At 44.1% G+C, this 19837-nt stretch overlaps 1 protein-coding gene across 1 annotated transcript in view; it reads left to right on the forward strand.

Moving 5' to 3' along the window:
• The window catches only part of efnb1 (ephrin-B1), a 58983-nt gene that overhangs the window by 33726 nt on the left and 5420 nt on the right, over positions 1-19837 (forward strand). Inside the window, 2 exon segments of the mRNA XM_003445909.5 lie at positions 13161-13253; positions 18641-18751. Coding sequence (XP_003445957.1) covers positions 13161-13253; positions 18641-18751 — 204 coding nt within the window.

A 19837-nucleotide genomic window follows, 5' to 3' on the forward strand; every position in this document is an offset into this window, starting at 1 on the left:
TGTGGTTTTTACAACCCCTAAAATAGCTTCAGGCAAAAAGAAGGGGAGGCATATTAAGACTGCTGGGTAACTGCATGTTTGGAGTCCGCGATGATTAGGAAAAGTAAATGTAGGACACGGAAAGACAAGCGTCAATGTCCATAAGGCAAATTATACTGGACAATGGCGTATCGCTTTTTAAAAAAACACGTATGCAGAAACACGGGATAAAACAATGAAGGCCCGTAATCTGAAACACTCTGGAAATGCATATTTTCTTTTCCATCAGAGATTGTCTGAGGTTGTTTGCCCTCTGCGTTGCCAACAACACATATTCTCAGTGTCTTTCTTCTTTGGCCAATAACTGAGCTCAAATCACAGCTCTGTGTCTGTCAGATGGAGCTCGCTCTGCCTCTCCACCATCCCTAGAACAGCGGTTTGTCTTTTCCAAGGCACACTCTGAAATGGCTTTGTTTTCCGACAGCCATTCAGTGGCACCCTCAGCCAGGGCCTGCCAAGAAGTCCGCCTCCCCCGAGCTGGAGCCCGGACTTGTTTACACAAACTCATCGGAGAAATATGGATGTATAATTATAGAGGCTGTTAGTTTTAATGTCGCATCCTCGCTATGGAAACCCACTGCGTGCTTGGTCAGCTCCGATGAGGGGTGGCTGATGAAACTCTGACCGGGTATGGCGTGAACATTTCTGTGGGAAGAGTTTTAGGGGAATGAGATAGAAGGGGAGGGGGGCAACTTCTTGATGGAATCGAATCAACACAGAGCAAAGCAAACAAACATGAATCACAAGGCGGTGATAGAGATTGCTGTGGTTGTCCAACGCATAAATACAGAGTCTAAATACTGCTCTGCAGGCCAGGACCAAACCCGTTTCTGTGAATTCAGCTCAGCGGCAAAATGTCCGTGTTCCATTCCAGCACGACCACAGGCACACAAACACAGTAACAGGAGCAGACAAACACACAAGAGGCGTGTGCGTTTGTGTGTGTGTGCGTGCATGCACGCCCAACACACAGGCATAAATAAGCACAAAGCCACATAAGCAAATTCAAATATATATATACTCATAAGCTCACACTAGCATGCAAATAGATGCTTGCACAAAAACACAATCTGCTCGCACACATCCGTCCTCCATCTCTCTCCCTCTCCACAGATTTGCTTGGCTAATAGAAGCTGCTGTATGCATTGTGCTGTAGCTCAGCACGAGATATTCTCAGTCAGCTGTCCCACGGGTGAAAAGCGTGCACGCTGTCGGGAGCTTGTGCACGGGTGCCACGACGGTTGGTTGTTTGGATGGATGGATGCCGAAAAGAAACGTGTCTTTAAATGAATATGTGTTGCGTTTTGAGTTCAGGCTCGCGCCGCCTCTCGCAGCGACTCGATGATTTCGTACATGTTTTTTTTCCCCCCCAAACCCATGGGTCCAATTTCTCTCCGTCTCTTTTCTGTTCGTCTTTTCCTCCCCCCCAACCCCCTTCTGTGCAACTTAATCTACCTCTCCGTCCGCCTTTGCTGTTCCACCTATTTTTTCTCCTCCTTAGATCACCCCTCCACCCCCCTCCACCCTCTCCCATCCCTCTTGCACAGTGACAGATTCTTCAGGAAATTGTTTCGAGTAAGCTAGACATTTTTTTGTGTGTGTGTCTGTGTTGTAGCTGTTTATTTGTGCTTGGGGGCACCAAGGCGGTGGGGCGGTGGGGGGTGGATCCTGAGCCTCAGTCTCTCTCCGCTCATCGGACTAGAGGTTAAGCTCCTGAGCTCTTTTGCTGGCCTGTGCCAAAAAACACTGGTCCTCGATCAGCGCCGTCTTTACCGTGTAAGCGATACCAAGGATGAGGAGAGAAGAGAAAGAGAGGATGTAATCAGTGTGTGTGTTTGTGCATGTTTGTATACGCGTGTCAACTGCTTGCCTTTGTGCATATTAGGATGTAATCAGCAGCATTTTCTCTGTGGTCTGCTGTGCTTTTCTGATTGGGGGGTTTTTGGGTGGTTAACAGGGGGAAAGGGAGGAAAAAGTGTGTTTCTTTCCCTGCTTCTTGTGTTGCAAGCCTGGCCTCAATGCTCGAGAAGCCTCACTGCGGTTTTGGAGCCTTGCTTGGAGCCCTGGCACTTTTCACATCAGCTCCATTATACACCCCACACCCATTTTAATATTGCTATATATCTAAAAAAAAATATATATATATATACATATATACATATATATATATATATACACCCATGTGCCACCACGTGTCTCTCAGGTTCAGCCGTTTGCGTTTTAGACTGCATGTTAGCTGCAGTCAGCTTTGCTCAGTCGCCTCCATGTTAGCAGGTACAGGAGATTCCCCCGGGGCCCAGGCACACAGGCTCACACGTTAATGTGCAAAAATTCACACACACAGGCACACGCACACACGTGTATGATCGCAGGGACACGTGCACGCCCACACACCTGTGCACTGTCCTCTCTCTCTGTCTGTCTTTGTTCTGCTTTTTGCAGATTTTGTTTTTGTGGACAACAGATGGACCGACGTCGACTCTGTCCTCCATCACAAGTACACCCTCTGTCTCTTTCACTGACATCTCTCTCTCTGCCCTCTATCTCACTGCCTTTACATTATAATCTCTCCATCGCTGCAACACATCATCAATTAGTTACTGAGCGAGAAAAAGCTCCAATCGCTGATTATTGCAGGATCTCTTTTTTGGGGCGGTTGTTTTTGTCGTTAAGCTTTTTGATGGAAGCTGCTTTCTGACATCTTGTAACAATTAATCCACATTTAGCTGAATCTTTCCCTTTTGATGTTGCTCACACCTGATTATTATACAAGCAGCATCATTAGCCTGAAGGCAGTTTTCTCACCTGGGTCAGTGCCTGGACTCTGCATCCTCCCCCTCCACCGGTACGGTTCCTTCTCACTTAGATTGCCTCATTTGGTTTGTTTTGCATCGCCTGTTTGAGAGGGGAAACGCTGCGCCTGCAGTAGGAATTATTGTTTGTTTGTTTGTTGGTTTCTCCATCTTTGATGTGTGTTATTGTGCCGAGAAACACCGGGCTCGCTCAGCTGTCATAACTCTCCTCTGGAGGCCGTATTGAAAAGGTCAGCGAAAATGAAGCTCCTCTCTCGGGGGAGGATGAATGGATACGGTATAAGAGAGCCACACAGACACATGAGAGCCTCGCACACTTAAAAATGTAAATGCATTACAAACATTTTGTACACGTCAGCATGAGTGAACATCGAGTTCGTCGACGTGTTCCATTGCTTCACCTCTGCTTTCTCTCGGGGCAAGGTCCCTCAAAGACAGCTCCTAGAGCTAGTCTAAGTTTTTTTGGACCCTCGCGGCCTTTGACATGACACTGCTATCTCCCACCACATTCCGATCCATCCCAACGGTTCTTTTATCAGGCAGCGTGGGCTGATTTGTGGCTCGTGCGCCCTCAGAGGTGGATCGAGGAGGGCGACTCCTTTCTGGAGTCCAGAGTCCCATATCGGCCTTTGTAGACGACCACAGAGGCCGGAGAAAAGACAGAGAGAATCAGGTTTATCATCTGTCGGGATTTAGCGGGTGAACCACGGTTCACCTCGTGTGATTAGCAGTGCAAATGAAGCAAGACGGAGGGAAAAAAAAAAAACTTCAATGAGCATCCTGCTGAGGATCGAGCTTACTGGGGGACCTTATTTGTACATCTGCCTCCTGATTACACATGTGCAGCCTCACAATAGCACTACCACCCACTAATGTGGATGCTGCGGGATGTTTTTTAAGGACATAACTACTGGGATTTATAGTAGGCTAAGCTAAATACAAAGGCATTTTCATGAGAGAAATAATAGGATAATCAGTGTTGTACACCCCCCCAACCCTGACAGTACAATAAGAATGAGGCCAGATTGCTGCAGTTTTGCTTTGCAAAAACAATTTATGGATTCAGCGTTCAGCAAGAGCATTGTTAATGCATTTGCTTTGGAGGAAAACAGTTTTTAGTGCATTCAAATAAAATGTGCTCCTCATGCATTTAACATTTGTGCAGAGAAGGCAGCAGCGTGCTATGGAAAGAGTTTTCTTCTACTTGAGGCATAGGGAAAAGGTGTCCCTCACAGTTATGGCATATAAAACCGCAGTTAGACCTTGTCCTTCGCAGCCTGTGAAGTAATCAGCTCTCGTGTCAACAGTAAGGACAAAACTTGAGAAAAGCTGAATATCTTCAGACCAGTGGTTCCCTCATTATGGTCACAGTGTGGGATAAGAAACAGCCGTTCTTTTCCATTAATGCAGAAATGACGTTTTTCTGACTTTTTTAAAGGAAACATTAAGCCAAGTTGTTTTTTTCTTACGGATAATGGTATCTGTCCCAAAACCGGGCTTTAATTAAATGCCTCACAAAGCCAAATGTTCATTTGCTAGTTTAATTCCTCAAAACGGGCTAACGGTCATAACATTAATACTTAATACGCAACATAAAATAAATAAAAGTCTGAATGCGTGGCTTAGTAGTGGACATAATTCACACGTCAAACCACTTCTTCTCCTCTGAAGATCCCCTGTTGGTATATGTTATTCATCCCGTGTATTGAATTTTACTTTCTGATTTATCGCCGCCTTTACGGTTTTTGACACATTTCATGTGAGGCGCTCATTTCAGGGCAGTTACTCTTAATATTCTCAACAGATACTTGTCTATTTTGCCTGCCATCTCTCTTGGCATCTCCCCAGCTCTCCCCCTGTATAAAATGACAGTTAATAGAGAATGAAAATTGAATATTATGCTCCATTTCTTTGTGCATAACTTCCCAGAGTGAACATGACCAAATGAAATTGCAACAATGTTGAAGGGAGGTTGTTTTTTGTTTTTTTTAGATTTTATTATTATTTCAACCTGAAATGATCATTCATGCTGGGAAAAAAAAGGTTCCTCATAACAAATTAGAACAGATTAGAAGTTAGTGAGGCTGTTATCAGTCGGATGAAGATATGAACTGAAATACGCGGTTAGAAGTCATGTTGACGGATTGTTAATGTGGATTAATGGACATTTGGAAGATGACAGCGATAGAAAGCAAACCGAGTCCCTGGCGGGATTAACAGGAAAGCAAATACAGAACTGGCTTCTGTCTTTAACAGGGATGAAACTCGTGCTCATTGTTAGCTGCACACACAGGCGTGCAATCAAGCCATGTGCACACAGACATAATGGTTAAGACCGAGATAAACACTAACTCAGCAACTCCTATGTGAACCATATTAACCTTTAGCTTTAGAGAGCTCGTGTGTGTGCACGCGTGTGTGTCCCAGCATGTGCAGCATCCCTGCTAACCTTTAGCTCGGACCAATAGGAAGGTGAAATGCCAGTTTTTTTCCCCTCTCTCTCACTGACCTAGTTTCCTCTCTACTTATTTCTCTGAACACGCAACATTTCAGCTGCTATTAGTCAAATGATGCGCTGTCTGCTGGGGGAGTTCAGAGGCAACGGTGTGTTTGTGTAGGTGTGTATGTGTCACCCATGGCTCGTGTAGCACCCTTGAATACGCTAAACTAACAGGTGAACAATGTGTATGTGTGTGCGCCCACTAAGGCTGTACCTAGGAAAAAACATACCTTATTGACGAGGAACAACAGCAAACAAAGAAAAATAACAGTCACAACTGTCTGTTTTTTCAAATGGTTAAGCCTTTGTAATTACACATTTATAGATGCTGGTCATCTAAGGCAAAGAGAGTTACTCCAGGCCACTACTTCAGGCTTTTTTCCCCCCAGTTGTTTCTCTGCAAATGATTAGTGTTAAACTGCTGAGGTTTTCTGTGGCTGCAGCTCGATGATATCGGTGAAAAGAGCCATTACTGCCAATTAGCTACTCTGTCATTAGGGAGGGTTGTGTGGGCTACTGGCAACTTCTCCACACAACAGAATATATTATAGCTAAAATAACTGGTAAAAGTTGAGATAGCCAATATCTAAAAAATGCCCCATATTGGGAGTATTGGGAGTTGTGGGTAGGCTTTAACTTTAGCTGTCGGCGTGGTTTATTAAATTTATATTGAATGCTGTTGGCGCCGTCGTTGCTTCTCATAACTTTTAATAGTGTATGCAACAGCTTATAGTATTAGGAGCTTTAAGCCTCGCCTTCCTTCGGGTTGCACAGTTTTATTGTGACAATCGATTGCATTCAGAATTCTGCACTCCCTCGGTGTGCACCTGTCAGATTGTGTGGGCTCGGGCTCGGAAGCATGCTTGCACATTTTGAACAGGCCGCGTTTGTTTTCCCTGTGTGTTTGCAAATTTGTGCGCCGTGGATGTGTCTGCGTGCGCTCGTGCTGGGTGGGGTGCGAGAGAGAGAGAGGAAGGTTCAGGATGCGATGTGCTCTAAGACGAGTCTGTCTACATCATGTCATGTTGGAGCGCGCTCAGTCTGTTCGTGTTTGAGACAGATGACTTGCTCTGCTCCCCAAGGTCCTCCTGTTATTCTGCATCCTTTATCTCCTACTGATCCGACAGACGGCCCCGCGCCGCGTGCCTACTTTTTGTTTGTTTGTGTGTAGGTGTGCGGTGTGTATGTGTGTGCGTGCAGACTCTTTGTGATCGCGCACAGGACAGTGTTGTCCTCTATCTTCGTGCAAGTGTGTGTGCGCGGATACGAGGGGAAGTTTGGTGCTGTGTGGGAGCACAGGGGCTTTGTAGCATGCTGAGCTGGGAAATGAAGAGTGGAAAGTGCAGCGGTGTAAAAACTCTGCCCCACCGGATCCAGTGTAGAGGTGACACGCAGACACCCACAGCTAAATGATGCAGAAGCTCTCTGTGACTGCAGGCTGTGGAGTCTTGTAGAGACGCACACATTCCACAGATAGACACACACACAGACACTTTGGGAGCCGCTGACAGGTCCTCTGCAGAGGTTAAAAGCTGTCATAAGTAGTCTTGAAGCACTAACCCTGTAGGGCTGGCTGGGAAGTTCATAATGCCCAACCTCTGGCTTGATAATCTAGGACCACACACCTACACATAAAACACACACTCAATAAAAAAGTTGCAAGAGTCATATATTTTCCCAGTGACATCTGTACACATTTTTACAAATGTGAGCTCCAATGTACATAAATGTATGCGCACACTCACACAGTTTACTCAAATGGACCCAGTTGCACAAGCCAAAAAACACACACAACTGAATACTTAGGGGAGAGTGTAAGAGAAATGTTGAGTGTGAGTGAGAGAGAAGCAAGCTGGCCGAAACTCTCTCTCACACACACACACACACACACACACACACACACACACACACACACACACAGTAATGAACACGAATATTCAGATGCACACAGTCCAGCACACATATGCTTCCTTTACTTCACAGAGAGATCACCTCCCACTTCTCTCCAAACGGAGCCTGCCTCCTCCTCCTCCTTCTCAACTCCTCACTTCATCACCTCCTTCCATATTCCCTCACCGGCATATGCACGCACACCCATCCTGCAAACCCCTACACACGCACACTTCAGACAGATCAAATCTCACCCTTCTCCAGCTCGCACACTCTCTCGGAATCTCCAGCTTCGTCTCCCGCCCCTCCTCGCACCCCTGCACGCACTCCTCTTTCCATCCCTTCCCTGAACACTGCACATGTGCACGCACACACACCTCTCCACTTCACCTCCCTCTCTCACACCCCCGCAGCACCCCACCCACCCCCTCCTCCGTATCCTCCCCCACCCTGCGCCATCCCATAGTGCTCTCTGCTGGGAGGATTTAGAGGTACCCTGTAATTTTGGTGCCGGAGGAGCTCTTAAGTCCCGCCTGATCTTCTGGCTACACAGGCAGCCAGTGTGTGTGTGTGTGTGCGTGTGTGTGCGTATGTGTGCGTGCGCGTGCTTATGTGAATATGTCTGTGTGTGAGTGTATGCGTCATCTCTGTTAACTTCTGTAGGCCCAAGTTCTTACATGTCTGTATATATATTTTTTGCAACCATTTCAAGTGTGGTTCTGTGTGTGTGTGTGTGTGTGTGTGAGAGAGAGAGAGAGAGGGAGCGAGCATTCTAATCAGGGCACAGGAGAGGAGCTCCCCCTCTGGCTGTATATTGAAGCAGTGAGCTGAGCAACAGTTGTGTGCACTGGGCCGCTAACCAGCCTTAAACCTCGTCTCTGACGCTGCCGCTACCTGCTCTCTGTACCCTCAGCAAAGTGGCTCCTGAGAGCAGACAGCACGTGGTAATGCCAGAACTGGTGCACGGTGATGCTTGCAAGAGTAAATTGTAAAAAAAAAGAGGAGGAAGAAGAAGGAGAATAGCTGTTGAACGTGAAGATGAGAAAATCATCTGTGTCCACCCTCATTACTCAAAACCACATTCATTCTAACCTAAATTCAATATTGAATTTCCAAAATGGCATAAAAAATGCGCGGGACTAGCGTTGAAGATATGACTATTTTATATTGTCTGCCAGGTTTTATTACTGAAAAGAAACACGGGAATTAAAAAAAAAGCCTCGGCCAGGCTGAGAGAGCACCTAATTCATCGGAGATGATATGAAAAGTCTGAATGAATTTTCTTTGCTGGTGCCAAACCTGCGGAGGAGGCTACGTGGGAGAGTCGGCCAGTGAGAGGTTGGAGGTTGATTACTTATTTCCATTTCTATTTCTAGGACAAAGAAATGGAAGGCTGATGGGTTGGGACATCTATTTAGATCCATTTCATTCCACCATAATCAGGCTTTAGCCATGCCCTAATACTAAGGATTAGAAAAGGTTCAAAGTGCAAACATCTAGATCCCCCAGTATTATTTCCAGTCTGCCAACCTCACTTTGTGTTTGTGTCTGTGGAAAAGTGTGTGTGTGTGTGTGTGTGTGTGTGTGTGTGTGTGTGTGTGTGTGCACATGCATTCTTGCATGCATGCCAGATCTGCTGGGGTGGGTTATCTCTGGAATCAGGCGCATAAACCTAATCTAACCCTCTCTGTGCTTATTCAGGAGTGAAATATTTTGTGCAAATAGGCCCTCTTTTCCTTCTCACCACTTTGATTCTGGTTCGGTAATGTAAACAAAAGCTGAGATAGGAAAGTCGCAGGTATGAGAAATAGCCATTTCTGCTGTGACGCTCTGTTTGATGCGGACACTCATACCTGCCACAGCTGCGTTAGCTCCCTGCTTTTGCCTCAGATGGATGAAAAAGCTCTTTGTGCTGGTGTTTTTCCTTGATGCTAAGTGTAAATGATCAGATTGTGGTTGTGCCTGTTTATGTATTTAGCTTTTTTTTGGGAAAATATAGACATTATTACTGGTGGTTACTGTGACTACCCAGTGCCTGCTCAGCTCGTCTAAGTGGAAGTCTGAATGCTGTAGAGAATGGAAGTGGGGGGGTGGGTGGTGTTGTCGGTGGTGTGTGTGAAAGGTAGCCAATGAATGTCACCTCTCATCCACTTTCTCATTAAACAACCTGCTCTCTGTCTGTCACATGGGCTGTATCCATCCCCTGGTTTGGTGCTTTGGGCAGATGTTGCATGCATAGACACACACAGCACTGTACGCACACTCGCGGACACACAGCCCATTGCGCTGTATGAAAGCAAGGCCCCCCCCGGGCTGGACAGGAATAATAAGCAGCAGATGATTCATGATGGAGATGGGGAATATATTCAGCAGGACCACCTGAGTGACCTCATTTAGCAGACCTGAGAATAAATATAGACCACCGCATCGCACTCTAGCCTTAGCTCGTGTTGTCTTGGCCAGTCAGTGGTGCGCCTCTCACACTTCTCCCACTCTTCTCTTCAGAGCACCTCGGGGAGCAGCCCTTCCACTTTACCCTGAATGTCCTTGTGAAGTCTGTGTGCACTGGTGTATTTGCAAGCGCCTACATTCACATATGCATGTTAATGGGTTATGCTTTAGGTAATGTGTGCAGTAGTGGTACGTGTGTAGCGTTGGAACGGGAGCCTTTCTTCCAGGCCAGCTCTTTTTTAAATTTTTCCCCCCGTAAGGCTTCTCCTTGGCCGATACATTCGCGCTGTCGATATTTCCCAACATCAACATTTGGCACCTGGTTTCTCTTATGACTTCAGCAGCTGTAGATCTTTTGTTCCCCCTACTAGTCACTCTGTGGCCAGTGATCCACACCCACAAAGAGGGCCTTAAATCATACAAAAGCCATTCTTTGGAGCCGACGGCTTTATTAAAAAAAGCAACATTCCTTCATGCAATGACCAGCTCTTTCTGTATTCTGAACCGCTGCACTCTGAAACAGTTTGTTCCCCCAAATCATTAGCAGCAGACTGGGAGTTTCTTTGTTCTTCATGCTGTCGTTCCTTTATCCCCATGTGTTTTTATCTCTGCCCGAGACACACGGGAAGACCCAATTCCCCAGTTTCCTCTTTCCAAAACGCGACACGATCGTCGGCCTTTTAATATCTGGAAATCCAGATTTGGATTAACGTCAGTATGCGAGGGATGAAACGAAAGAGAGGGAGGGTTAAAGAGGGGAGGACAAATTGAGTGAGAGGAAGAAGCGATAGAATGAGCGAAAGGCTTTTAGATTTAAAGAGGAGGAAGCTGGCAGTATGTCTTTATTTGCAGAGTAAGGTTAGGGGTTCTGAGAAACATGGCTGGCAGTTTTTTTTTTCCTCCTCTGATCTTTGACATGATAGATGTGAATGCACAGATATCGAGCAACACAGGAATGCACGGTTCTTAACGGTGTGCGAGTTTCGAGATTTAGTGCAGGTTTTTAAATGCGCTCAGCAGTTGTCTCTTTAGTTGATTTCCATCTTGAATAATACTTAAAAATGATTCACATAAGGAAATGTGGTTAAAATTGGACACATTTAATCGGATTATGAATTTCCACTGGTACAGTAAAGGCCTGAATTATTTGACTTTTAAATGGCCTGAATGCAAACAACATATAAAGCAATCATCTCTTTATAAATCCTGCTCTGTTTTCAGTCTCAGTTGTTTGGCTAAACAGAGGCCCCAGAGGGGCAACTTATCATTATGCCACATCAGTATTGCACAGGCCCGTTCAGCCAGCCTGAAGGAATAGTTAATTTAGATGACAGGAGTAAGTTAACACTGAGTAGATTTGCTCTCCTGGAGAGGATATAAAATTCATAGCATGAAGCTCACTGTTAGTCAGATTATTCAAGCGCCTTTGAGCTTGATCTTCAAAGAGCTCATTTTTTTGTATAACCTTGCCCTGGAAATTTAAAAATTGAAAGAAGAGAAGAAATTGGGTGGAAAATGGCAGGATGAGGTTAGCACTTGTGGCAGCGTCTGGGCCATTTGGGGGCTGGGAGACGGGTGTGCGCCTTCAAGACTGGAAACAGGCCTGTTCACCTCACTGTCTTTGAATGTTCCCTTTAGAAGAGACACGGTCCCTGCGTAGACTTTACATAAATCATAAGACTCACTTAGTCATGAGTGTTCTTTCACATTAATGCCCCACGTAAATTTCAAGTCTCTCTCGCTCTCTTTATTTTTTTCCTGGTCCTGCGCAGCGCCGGGCTCCTCTGGCCCCCTCGTATATATTTCGGTGTCCGGTTCACTCAGTCGTGTTGAGTCTACAGCGAGGGGGATTTTGCCAAAGAGCCCCTGACATGATGTTATCACAATCATTCTCGCAAATTATCGAGTTCTCCGGCCACGCTGACAAAATGTTGTGGTTCTCGTTGTAAATTTGTCGCCGACTCTTGAGTGCGATCTGATAATGTAGCATAATATTAGTGCAATTCATTATTTGGTTTTCTTCAATTTTGCCGAAGCACAAAGCTGAAATCCCACAGGGCCACAAAATGTCAACATTAATAACACTTAGGAGTGACGGGACATGAATCAGCTAGATGAGCTTTTACGTAGCTCCGGAGCCAAATTTCAACACAGAGCGATAGAACATCAGTTTCTAGCAGGGGAATGCGTGTAGAAACACTGATGCACCGTGCCAGCCGTGTTTGTAGTGCATTGTTTGGACCCACCCAACTCCCCTGCCTGTTGCCAAGTCTGCTTCTCTTTGTGTCATCATTAGATAAGCAGCCTCTCCAAGACTATCTCATCATAATGAGGGTGCCATCTGAGGCAATCACCCAGGGAGATGGTCATTGAGTTAAGAGGGAGGGAAGGGGAGGGGTAGAGCCAGATAGTGCTGATAAAAAAAGAAGACTAAAAAAAAACCTAAATGAAGTGAGCGGAGGGGAAAAAAGCAGAGAAAGAGAGAGCAAGACGGATAATGCGAGGAAGAGAAACAAAAGCATTTCAGAGGAAGGGAGTGAGTTGAAACGGCAGACTAAGCGGAGATGGAGATCATTTGGGGAATTCCAAAATTAGAGCTGCCATCATATGCACCCACACAGGCGCATGCCCACACACACACACACTCGAGCACGCATACAGCCGTGTGCTTAGCTGCCCAGTGTTAAGGTCAGAGTCACACTCTGTCTCCCTAGGTCATTATCATGGGCCCTAAAATAGACGGCCAATTGTATCGCGGTGTCTGAAGTGAATGTGACATTGAATAAACAGCCCTCAACCCTGAGCTCCTCGCTCAACTTAGGGAACGAGCGTGCGCTTTGAAACAAATGCAGAGAGGCTGACACGCACCAATATATAAATGGACACACACACACACACTGAGGGAGGCATTTAGCTCGATGCACTACCAGCAAGTAGTGACACATGTGGCTCAGAGGGAGTAAGCTGCTGGAGGAGTTGGCAAGCAGCTGGAAGTCTTGCTGGCATGCCTCACTGCTAAACTATGCACAAGTAGAAACGCGCACACACACACACACACACACACACACACACACACACACACACACACACACACACACACACACACACACACACACAGGTTTGACCATGTTTCTTCTCTTCACCTCAGCACCCACCTCCCTCAGTAGACTCTAATGTTGTTCCATTCATTTGACTTCACTTTATTGTGTTAATGAGACACACCGTTGAGAGAAGCCGGCGGTTGATTGAGGATGAGAACGGCTAATCACTGGAACAGCTAATCAGTGCTTGTCGTAAATATTGATTAGTTCTGTGCGTTATGGACGTGCTCATTAACCGGTGTGTCATCTTCTCTTCCCCCCAACCCCCCACGTTTCTCTTCTTTACCCTCCATCAACGTCCTCCCACTTCTTCTCATTCTCTCTCCCTCTCTTTTTTTTCCCCACTTTCTCCTTCTTACCCTCCAGCAACCTCCAACGGTACAGTCGAGGGCCTCGAGAACCGGGAGGGAGGCGTGTGCAAGAGCCGAGCCATGAAAGTCATCATGAAAGTCGGGCAAGGTAAATGTGCGCTCACCTCACATGTAGAACACAATACAGCGCTTCTGCCTCAAAGCCATGTTTCACTTTGGTGTGACATTTTCATTTAACGGCGTGCGTTACTAGTGTGACACGACTGCCTCCGGCCTCCGACCAGACCTGCTCTGCGGAGCTGTTAAGTTACGTTAGAAAATAGATTGGCTACCAAGGTTAATATTATTGTCATTTTTTTTTATTTGACTTCTTTGAGGGCAGGAGCTAATTTATTGAGTTGAGCGACATGACGATGATGGGACTCAATAAAATGTTGACATCTAAACGAGCTGCTACAGATAGAATGAAATTAACATTTACAAACTAGATTTGGACTTTTCTGTGTATAATGAGGAAAAGATGATCTGATATTAGCCTGTTATTATTTTTTTGTGTTTATTGTTCTAAAATATTTAAGAAAAAATCAAAATAGTATAGTTAAAGCAGTTTTTTGTGGTAGTTTAGGAAAAAATATATTTGTAAAAGAAGACACGGTCAGATCATCAATATGAACAATTTTCTAAAATAAACAAAAAACTTGCCAAATAGTTAAAAAAAGATATTTAGACTAATTAAGTACAAATTGTTTACAGTTATGCTGAAAGTTAATTGCATTCGTTTTCAAATTTCATTCAAACATGTTAAACTTTGAATTAATCTTGACCTTGGAAATAATTGTTTGATACTTGTTACTTTCTTTCATATCTTGTGGCTTTTATCAGAAGAAGTGTTATATTTTCTTATATTTCATCAGTTATTTGATGAGCTGTTATGGATGCTACACATGTGAAGTCGTTTGTAGCTTTCAGTTAATTGTTACAAAATTATATATTTTTTAAACACAATTTAAGAAAACTTTTAATTATTGCAAAAAAATAAATTCCAGTTTTAGGCATCACTTTAAAATCAGTAGCTATTGATTCATTTTGGCCTCTAGGACGGGCTGAAATACTGCAGTTATTACCCCTTTGATATCTGTGTTGCATTACATAGTTACAGGCAATATTGTAAATCAATAACCAGGACTACTTTATAGATTACACTATTGAATTTTCAGGATTTGTGCGTCACTGACCTGATTTGCCACCCATTGAATTCCCGTCATCATTTTCAGTTGAACAGAGCAAAAAAAAGAAAGAAAGCACTACCTCAATATAGATTTTCATTACCATATAAAGTTACATATACCCTAATGGTTGATTTTATCCATTAGCTCATCTCTACACTCGTACGCTAGTTTTGAATACATCTTAAATATCCACAAACAGTTTTTGCACAGTGTGGAAAATGAGATCCCGGAGGAATAACAACCAAATGAGAAACATCTATGAGGAATGACTCCAGTTCCAAATTGTAAAAAAAGGCCTCTGATGTTCCTCGACTGTGATTCTTATACAGTAATCACAGAACGAAAATGTGTTTGAAATTGGTATGTAAGTGCACGGTCAGGGCAAGTCATCTAAAAATGCTAGAAGTAAACAAGCTCACTTTGTTTGGATATCTTTGGTCGCAACATTTGGTTTGCATCATACATTTCACTTTTATACGCAGTTTTACTTGATATGTGGACATCCATATCCTGAGTTTGACAGACTACAGTACACAGATGTGTTACTTTGTAAACATTTCCCAAATCCTCAGTTTGGTTGTTTTGACCAAAAGAGACACTAACCACCATCTGAGAGGAACATCTGCCTGCCACAGTGATCTGATTCCAGCTTAAAAGCTCGATCCCAACATCCCGTCAAAAATAAACTCGCTCAGTCTCGCTGAGAAATCTCCAGTGTGTGTGTGTGTGTGTGTCTGCAAATTTGTGTGCAGATATTTGAATTCTGGCTTGTGAGATGACAGCAGCGTATCCTGGCAGTCGGAGAAAGAGAGAGAGAGAATAGAAGCTAACAAGCTGCTGATGCTAGCAAGGTCTGAGTGGGAACAAATTCAGCAGATACAGTGAAAAATACCCACAGCCATCTCATAAGGAGTCAGCCTTTCCATGTAGGTCAATTTGAGCATCCAATAGCCTGGGATTGCAATCCCCTCGCAGAATGACAACACGGATGCATGAGTGCGGGGTTTTACGCCACGCTATTAACTGGGGGGGAAACAGTTTCATCGTTTAACGTTAATCAAAGTTGAAAGGAAATGTCCTTTTGGAGGAAAGTTCGAGGAAAGTTTGTCTCAGCTGGAGTGTGTTCCTGTACCTCCTGGCTGTTCCTCAACTTCGCCAGACCCATGCGCTCATTTCCCAAAATGGTCCATAGCGAGCTGTCACTCACAATCAATGTGCCCTAAAAACCTTGATAGAAAAGATGCTGTTGGCCCTGCTGCTACTACTTTTAAATCTATTTCTGCGGGCGGAACTTTTGATGTATAATGTTCCCGTCCAACCCAGTAACTATTTGAAGAAGGTCCTCGAGAAATTAGAGCGTTGACAGGAACTTTGATTTTGCTGCTGTGTACTTTTTCACATTATTATTCTTTTTTCACTAAAGCCAGATGTTGCCATTTGTAAAACAGTGAGACTTTTGTATAAAAATGTTAGAAAGTGGTGAAATAAATCAAATATAAAATCTCTATCTATCCATCTATCTATCTGATAGAGATATATACATATCTATATCTATATATCTATATTAGTGCTGTCAGCGTTAATCTCATTAAAATGATGTTAACGCCATAACTGCATTAACGCGGCGTCAACGGGTTAGAGCGGTTAGCTCGTGTGTGTGTGTGTGTGTGTGTGTGTGTGTGTGTGTGTGTGTATGTGTATATATATATATATATATATATATATATATATATATATATATATATATATATGTATATATATATATATATATATATGTATATGTGTGTAAATAAGGCCTGATATATATATATATCTATACTGTAATCCAGTGAACAATTATTATCGCTGAATACTTTTTGGAGTATATTCAGCTAATAACACACCACTTTATCCATATCGACAGGCTTTAACATAAATTCATGGACTTGGAATTAAATTACTAAAGAAATCACTTTTTAAATTAATACACAAATTGAATACATTTGGCTCAGAGATTGATCTACTCCATGGTTAAATGTAATTTCTGCAGTATCTTGACATTTAAATGACTCAACTTTAAAATCTTCAGTGGACTAATCATTACAGAAAGCCGGCCTTATTTACACTCCTATACTCTTATCTTCTGCAGTCACATAAGGCTTTGCTTTAGCAAATGCTAAAACCTGGGCTCTGCTTGCTTCTGACCCCAGATGCTGCCGTGTTTGACTGTTTGCTTCACATTCCCTGCGTATCTGTAGCTCGAATGCCAGCTCCTCCTCTTGCCAGATCCCCAAGATCTTCCCATATGTCCCCTTGTACTCCTTTTGCACTTTCACCACGATTGTATTCTGGTGACTCACTCCACTGTGAGAAATGTGCACATTCTTCTAATGCTACATTTGCATTGAATTTCCATTTCACTGTGACAACACGTCTGGGCAGAGTCACGTCGAGTCATCCGTCTCTGACACATTGATATTTAATTGTTTTTTAAATGCCTCGCATTCTTTCCTTTGTCTTCAAAAAGAAGAGAAGCTGATTGGAGGGGGGCGTTTGAGGGGAAGCAGGAAGTCTATTTTTTATACGTACGCTGCTGTTCAGCACGCTCTTATCCCCTCCGCTACACTCGTGTCACTCATGTGCTCATTAGAAATGTGTTGACTCACCGCCTCGATCGCATCTCCCCCTCATGTTTTCTCTCCCTCTCTTCTTCTCTCCCCAGCAAAATCTGTCTTTCCCTTCTATCGCTCCATCATTGTCTCCCTCACTCACTCGCTTTCTCCTCCTCGTCCCCCACCTTCCTCCTCCTTCTGGTGGGTTGGCAGTTCTGAGGTAGTTGCTGTCTGCATAGCTAAGGGAAATGTCAGCAGTACACGCTCGAAAAATGGGTCAGAACATTAGAACACTCCCTGCACATGCTCAGTGGTTGACACAGTGTTGTGGCTATATTCATGGAGTGAATCAGATCACTGTGTCCTCTCATATCCTCTGCCATGCGTGAATGTTCCCACTTCTCACTCCTGTCTTTCCTCATCAATTATTGACAGCGCACAACAGCTCACACCTAAGGTTCACCACCGCTGCAATCAGTAAGGAGCGATGGGGTGGTGTGGACATGGAGAATATGGGGGAACAGTGCGGTTTATGCTCCAAAAAAAACAGAAGAAGAAGAAAACGAATTAACGCTGTCATGTTTCTTTCCTCCTTTGTCTTCCTTTTTCTTCTATCATATCTGCCAGACGCCCCCCCCAAAACCACCACCTCCCCCTGCACTCCCCACGCTGATCATTCTCTACTTGAGATTTGGCCAAGCTGGGGTGGAAATAGGAAGTACACTCCTAGACTGAAAGGCTCTTTTCACTCACACACACACTCACACACAGAAACTTGCCATGGGGGACTCGAATGTAAATTGCCTCCTCACACGCCCTCCTCTCTATTTCGCACACACGCCCCTTGAACAGCCCTTTGGGCAGATGCAGATAAGGCCTGATAGAGAAGAAGCATCTGATAGTGTACTGTGGCATCCATCTGGCTGGCTACGGTAATAGCTTATAACTGTCTTCTGTCTGCCGACCCTGCCCTTGTAAAAACCACGCTGTGGACCCACCAGTGTTTACTGCACAAAGACTTCAAAGTGTGTTGGCTGAGATCACAACAGACAGAGAGATAAACTGTCTCTTTCCTTTGCGCCTCACCTCAAAGCTTATGCAATCCCTTCCTCTCCTTGTCTCCCCCATTTTCTTTCCTGTCCTTCTCTTCTCTTCTCCTCAGAAGTCTGCCTCTTTCTGGCAGAGTTAAAGCCAAAGCAATAAATAAGGCATATTATGGCCTTTTAACATGATGAATAATGTAAAACAATAAAAAGTTAATATATAACTACTTTACCCTCATTCTGCCATGCCTAAGTGTATTGTAAGTATATTGTAGGTGTGTGCATTGGCGTGTGCGCACGGCGGTGTGTGTGTGTCTGTCTCCTACGCTCTCATGAATGTGTCAGTGTTGGAAATGGCTGTCTGAGTGTTTGCTGAAGGAGCTGCTGATGTAGATGTGAGCTCGTTTTTTTTTGTTTTTTACAGCAGGACAGGGATATTGGCGTGTTTCACAGACGCTCGCTAAGTTGTCCTTCCTCTTTTTGTGCTTTCATCTTTGCCTGTGAAACACTTTCAACACACGCAAAGATAACCTTCTCCCAACACAAAAGATATATCAAAAGATAATAAAAGTAATCCGTGGCGTCGCAGAGAACAAGTCATTGTAATTCAGCATATGCAGCTCGCCAAGGCTAAGTTTTTTTTTGTGTCTGTGTGCGTTTTGTTTCCTACAGTTCCAAATGCAAACCCCGCCGTGCCGGAGGTTCCAGACAACACCATACCCGAGTCCAGTCCCAGTCTGCCTGACCAGGATCGGCCGGGAGCAGAGATACCAGGAAACACTGGTGAGCAGACTGACTGACATTATTACCATAAACTGCAGCTTAACACTTCATTAAAAAATGCTTTCTAGTTTCTCGAGTGCAAATATTTTAGTAAAATAAAGGTTTGTGAAATGTAAAAGAAAAAAAATTAGAGAGGGAGAGAATATTCACAGCCTCCAGGCTTCTTCTTCATAATTAGTCACATTTAGCCTCAAAAGAGAAAGCAAAAAATGAAGTCTGAATTCTCTCATATGGATTTTTCACCCCTCCAGCAGTCCTTTGATTTTTGGGGGTCAGCATGCTAACATACTTGTACAATCACAGGTAATAAAACTACCCAAAAGTACAGGTGCAGTCCAACAACATGAAACGCCACCTTAAACAAATACAGCTCACTTTACTTATTCATACTGTACACACAGGGTGTACTGCACCCAAGGAGACTCAAAGACACACTTTTTTTATTATATATCTTTTTAAACCTCATTAGAATTGCAGATAAATGAAGATTAGAGGCAGCGATAATTGAAGAAGTCACATGAGCCTCCTCGGATGCTCTGGGCCCTCCTTGTTTCCTGTTTTTACCAGCACCTTTCATAGCTGCTTCCCACAGGAGGGACCGCTTTCTTTTTCTTTTTTTGATCACTCCCCGTGCTAACTTTTTGACTTACTCCACAACTTTCGATGCTACAAACTTCCTCCAAGTACAGACTGTTCTGCCTGTCCCAATGTGATAAGCTGTCCTCATTTAATAATTGCTTATTTGACACTAGTTGCTCTATAAAAAGATTTCCTAATGCCACTTTTCCCCATACCTGGGCTTTTGCCTGTCTGCCATTGTTAGATCAGTGATTATGTCAAGTGAAGAAGTGGAGGGCGGAATGAAGGACGAGGCAATGCGGTTTGAGGGGCTGATATTTCAGGAATGACATTTCTGACAGCCTCTTTTTCCAGCTTTCTCCAGCGACCAGAGTGTAGAAAATTCCTCCAGTTTCTGATTTCGCTGATAAGGCCAGAACCGGTAGCTTTCCTTGATGCCATTTGGTTGCGATAAGGCATGAAAAAAAGTTTAAAAACAAGAGCGGAGCCAGCCCCTCCTTCGCTAAA

This window comes from Oreochromis niloticus, linkage group LG2 (assembly GCF_001858045.2).
Source record: "Oreochromis niloticus isolate F11D_XX linkage group LG2, O_niloticus_UMD_NMBU, whole genome shotgun sequence".
NCBI lineage: Eukaryota > Metazoa > Chordata > Actinopteri > Cichliformes > Cichlidae > Oreochromis > Oreochromis niloticus.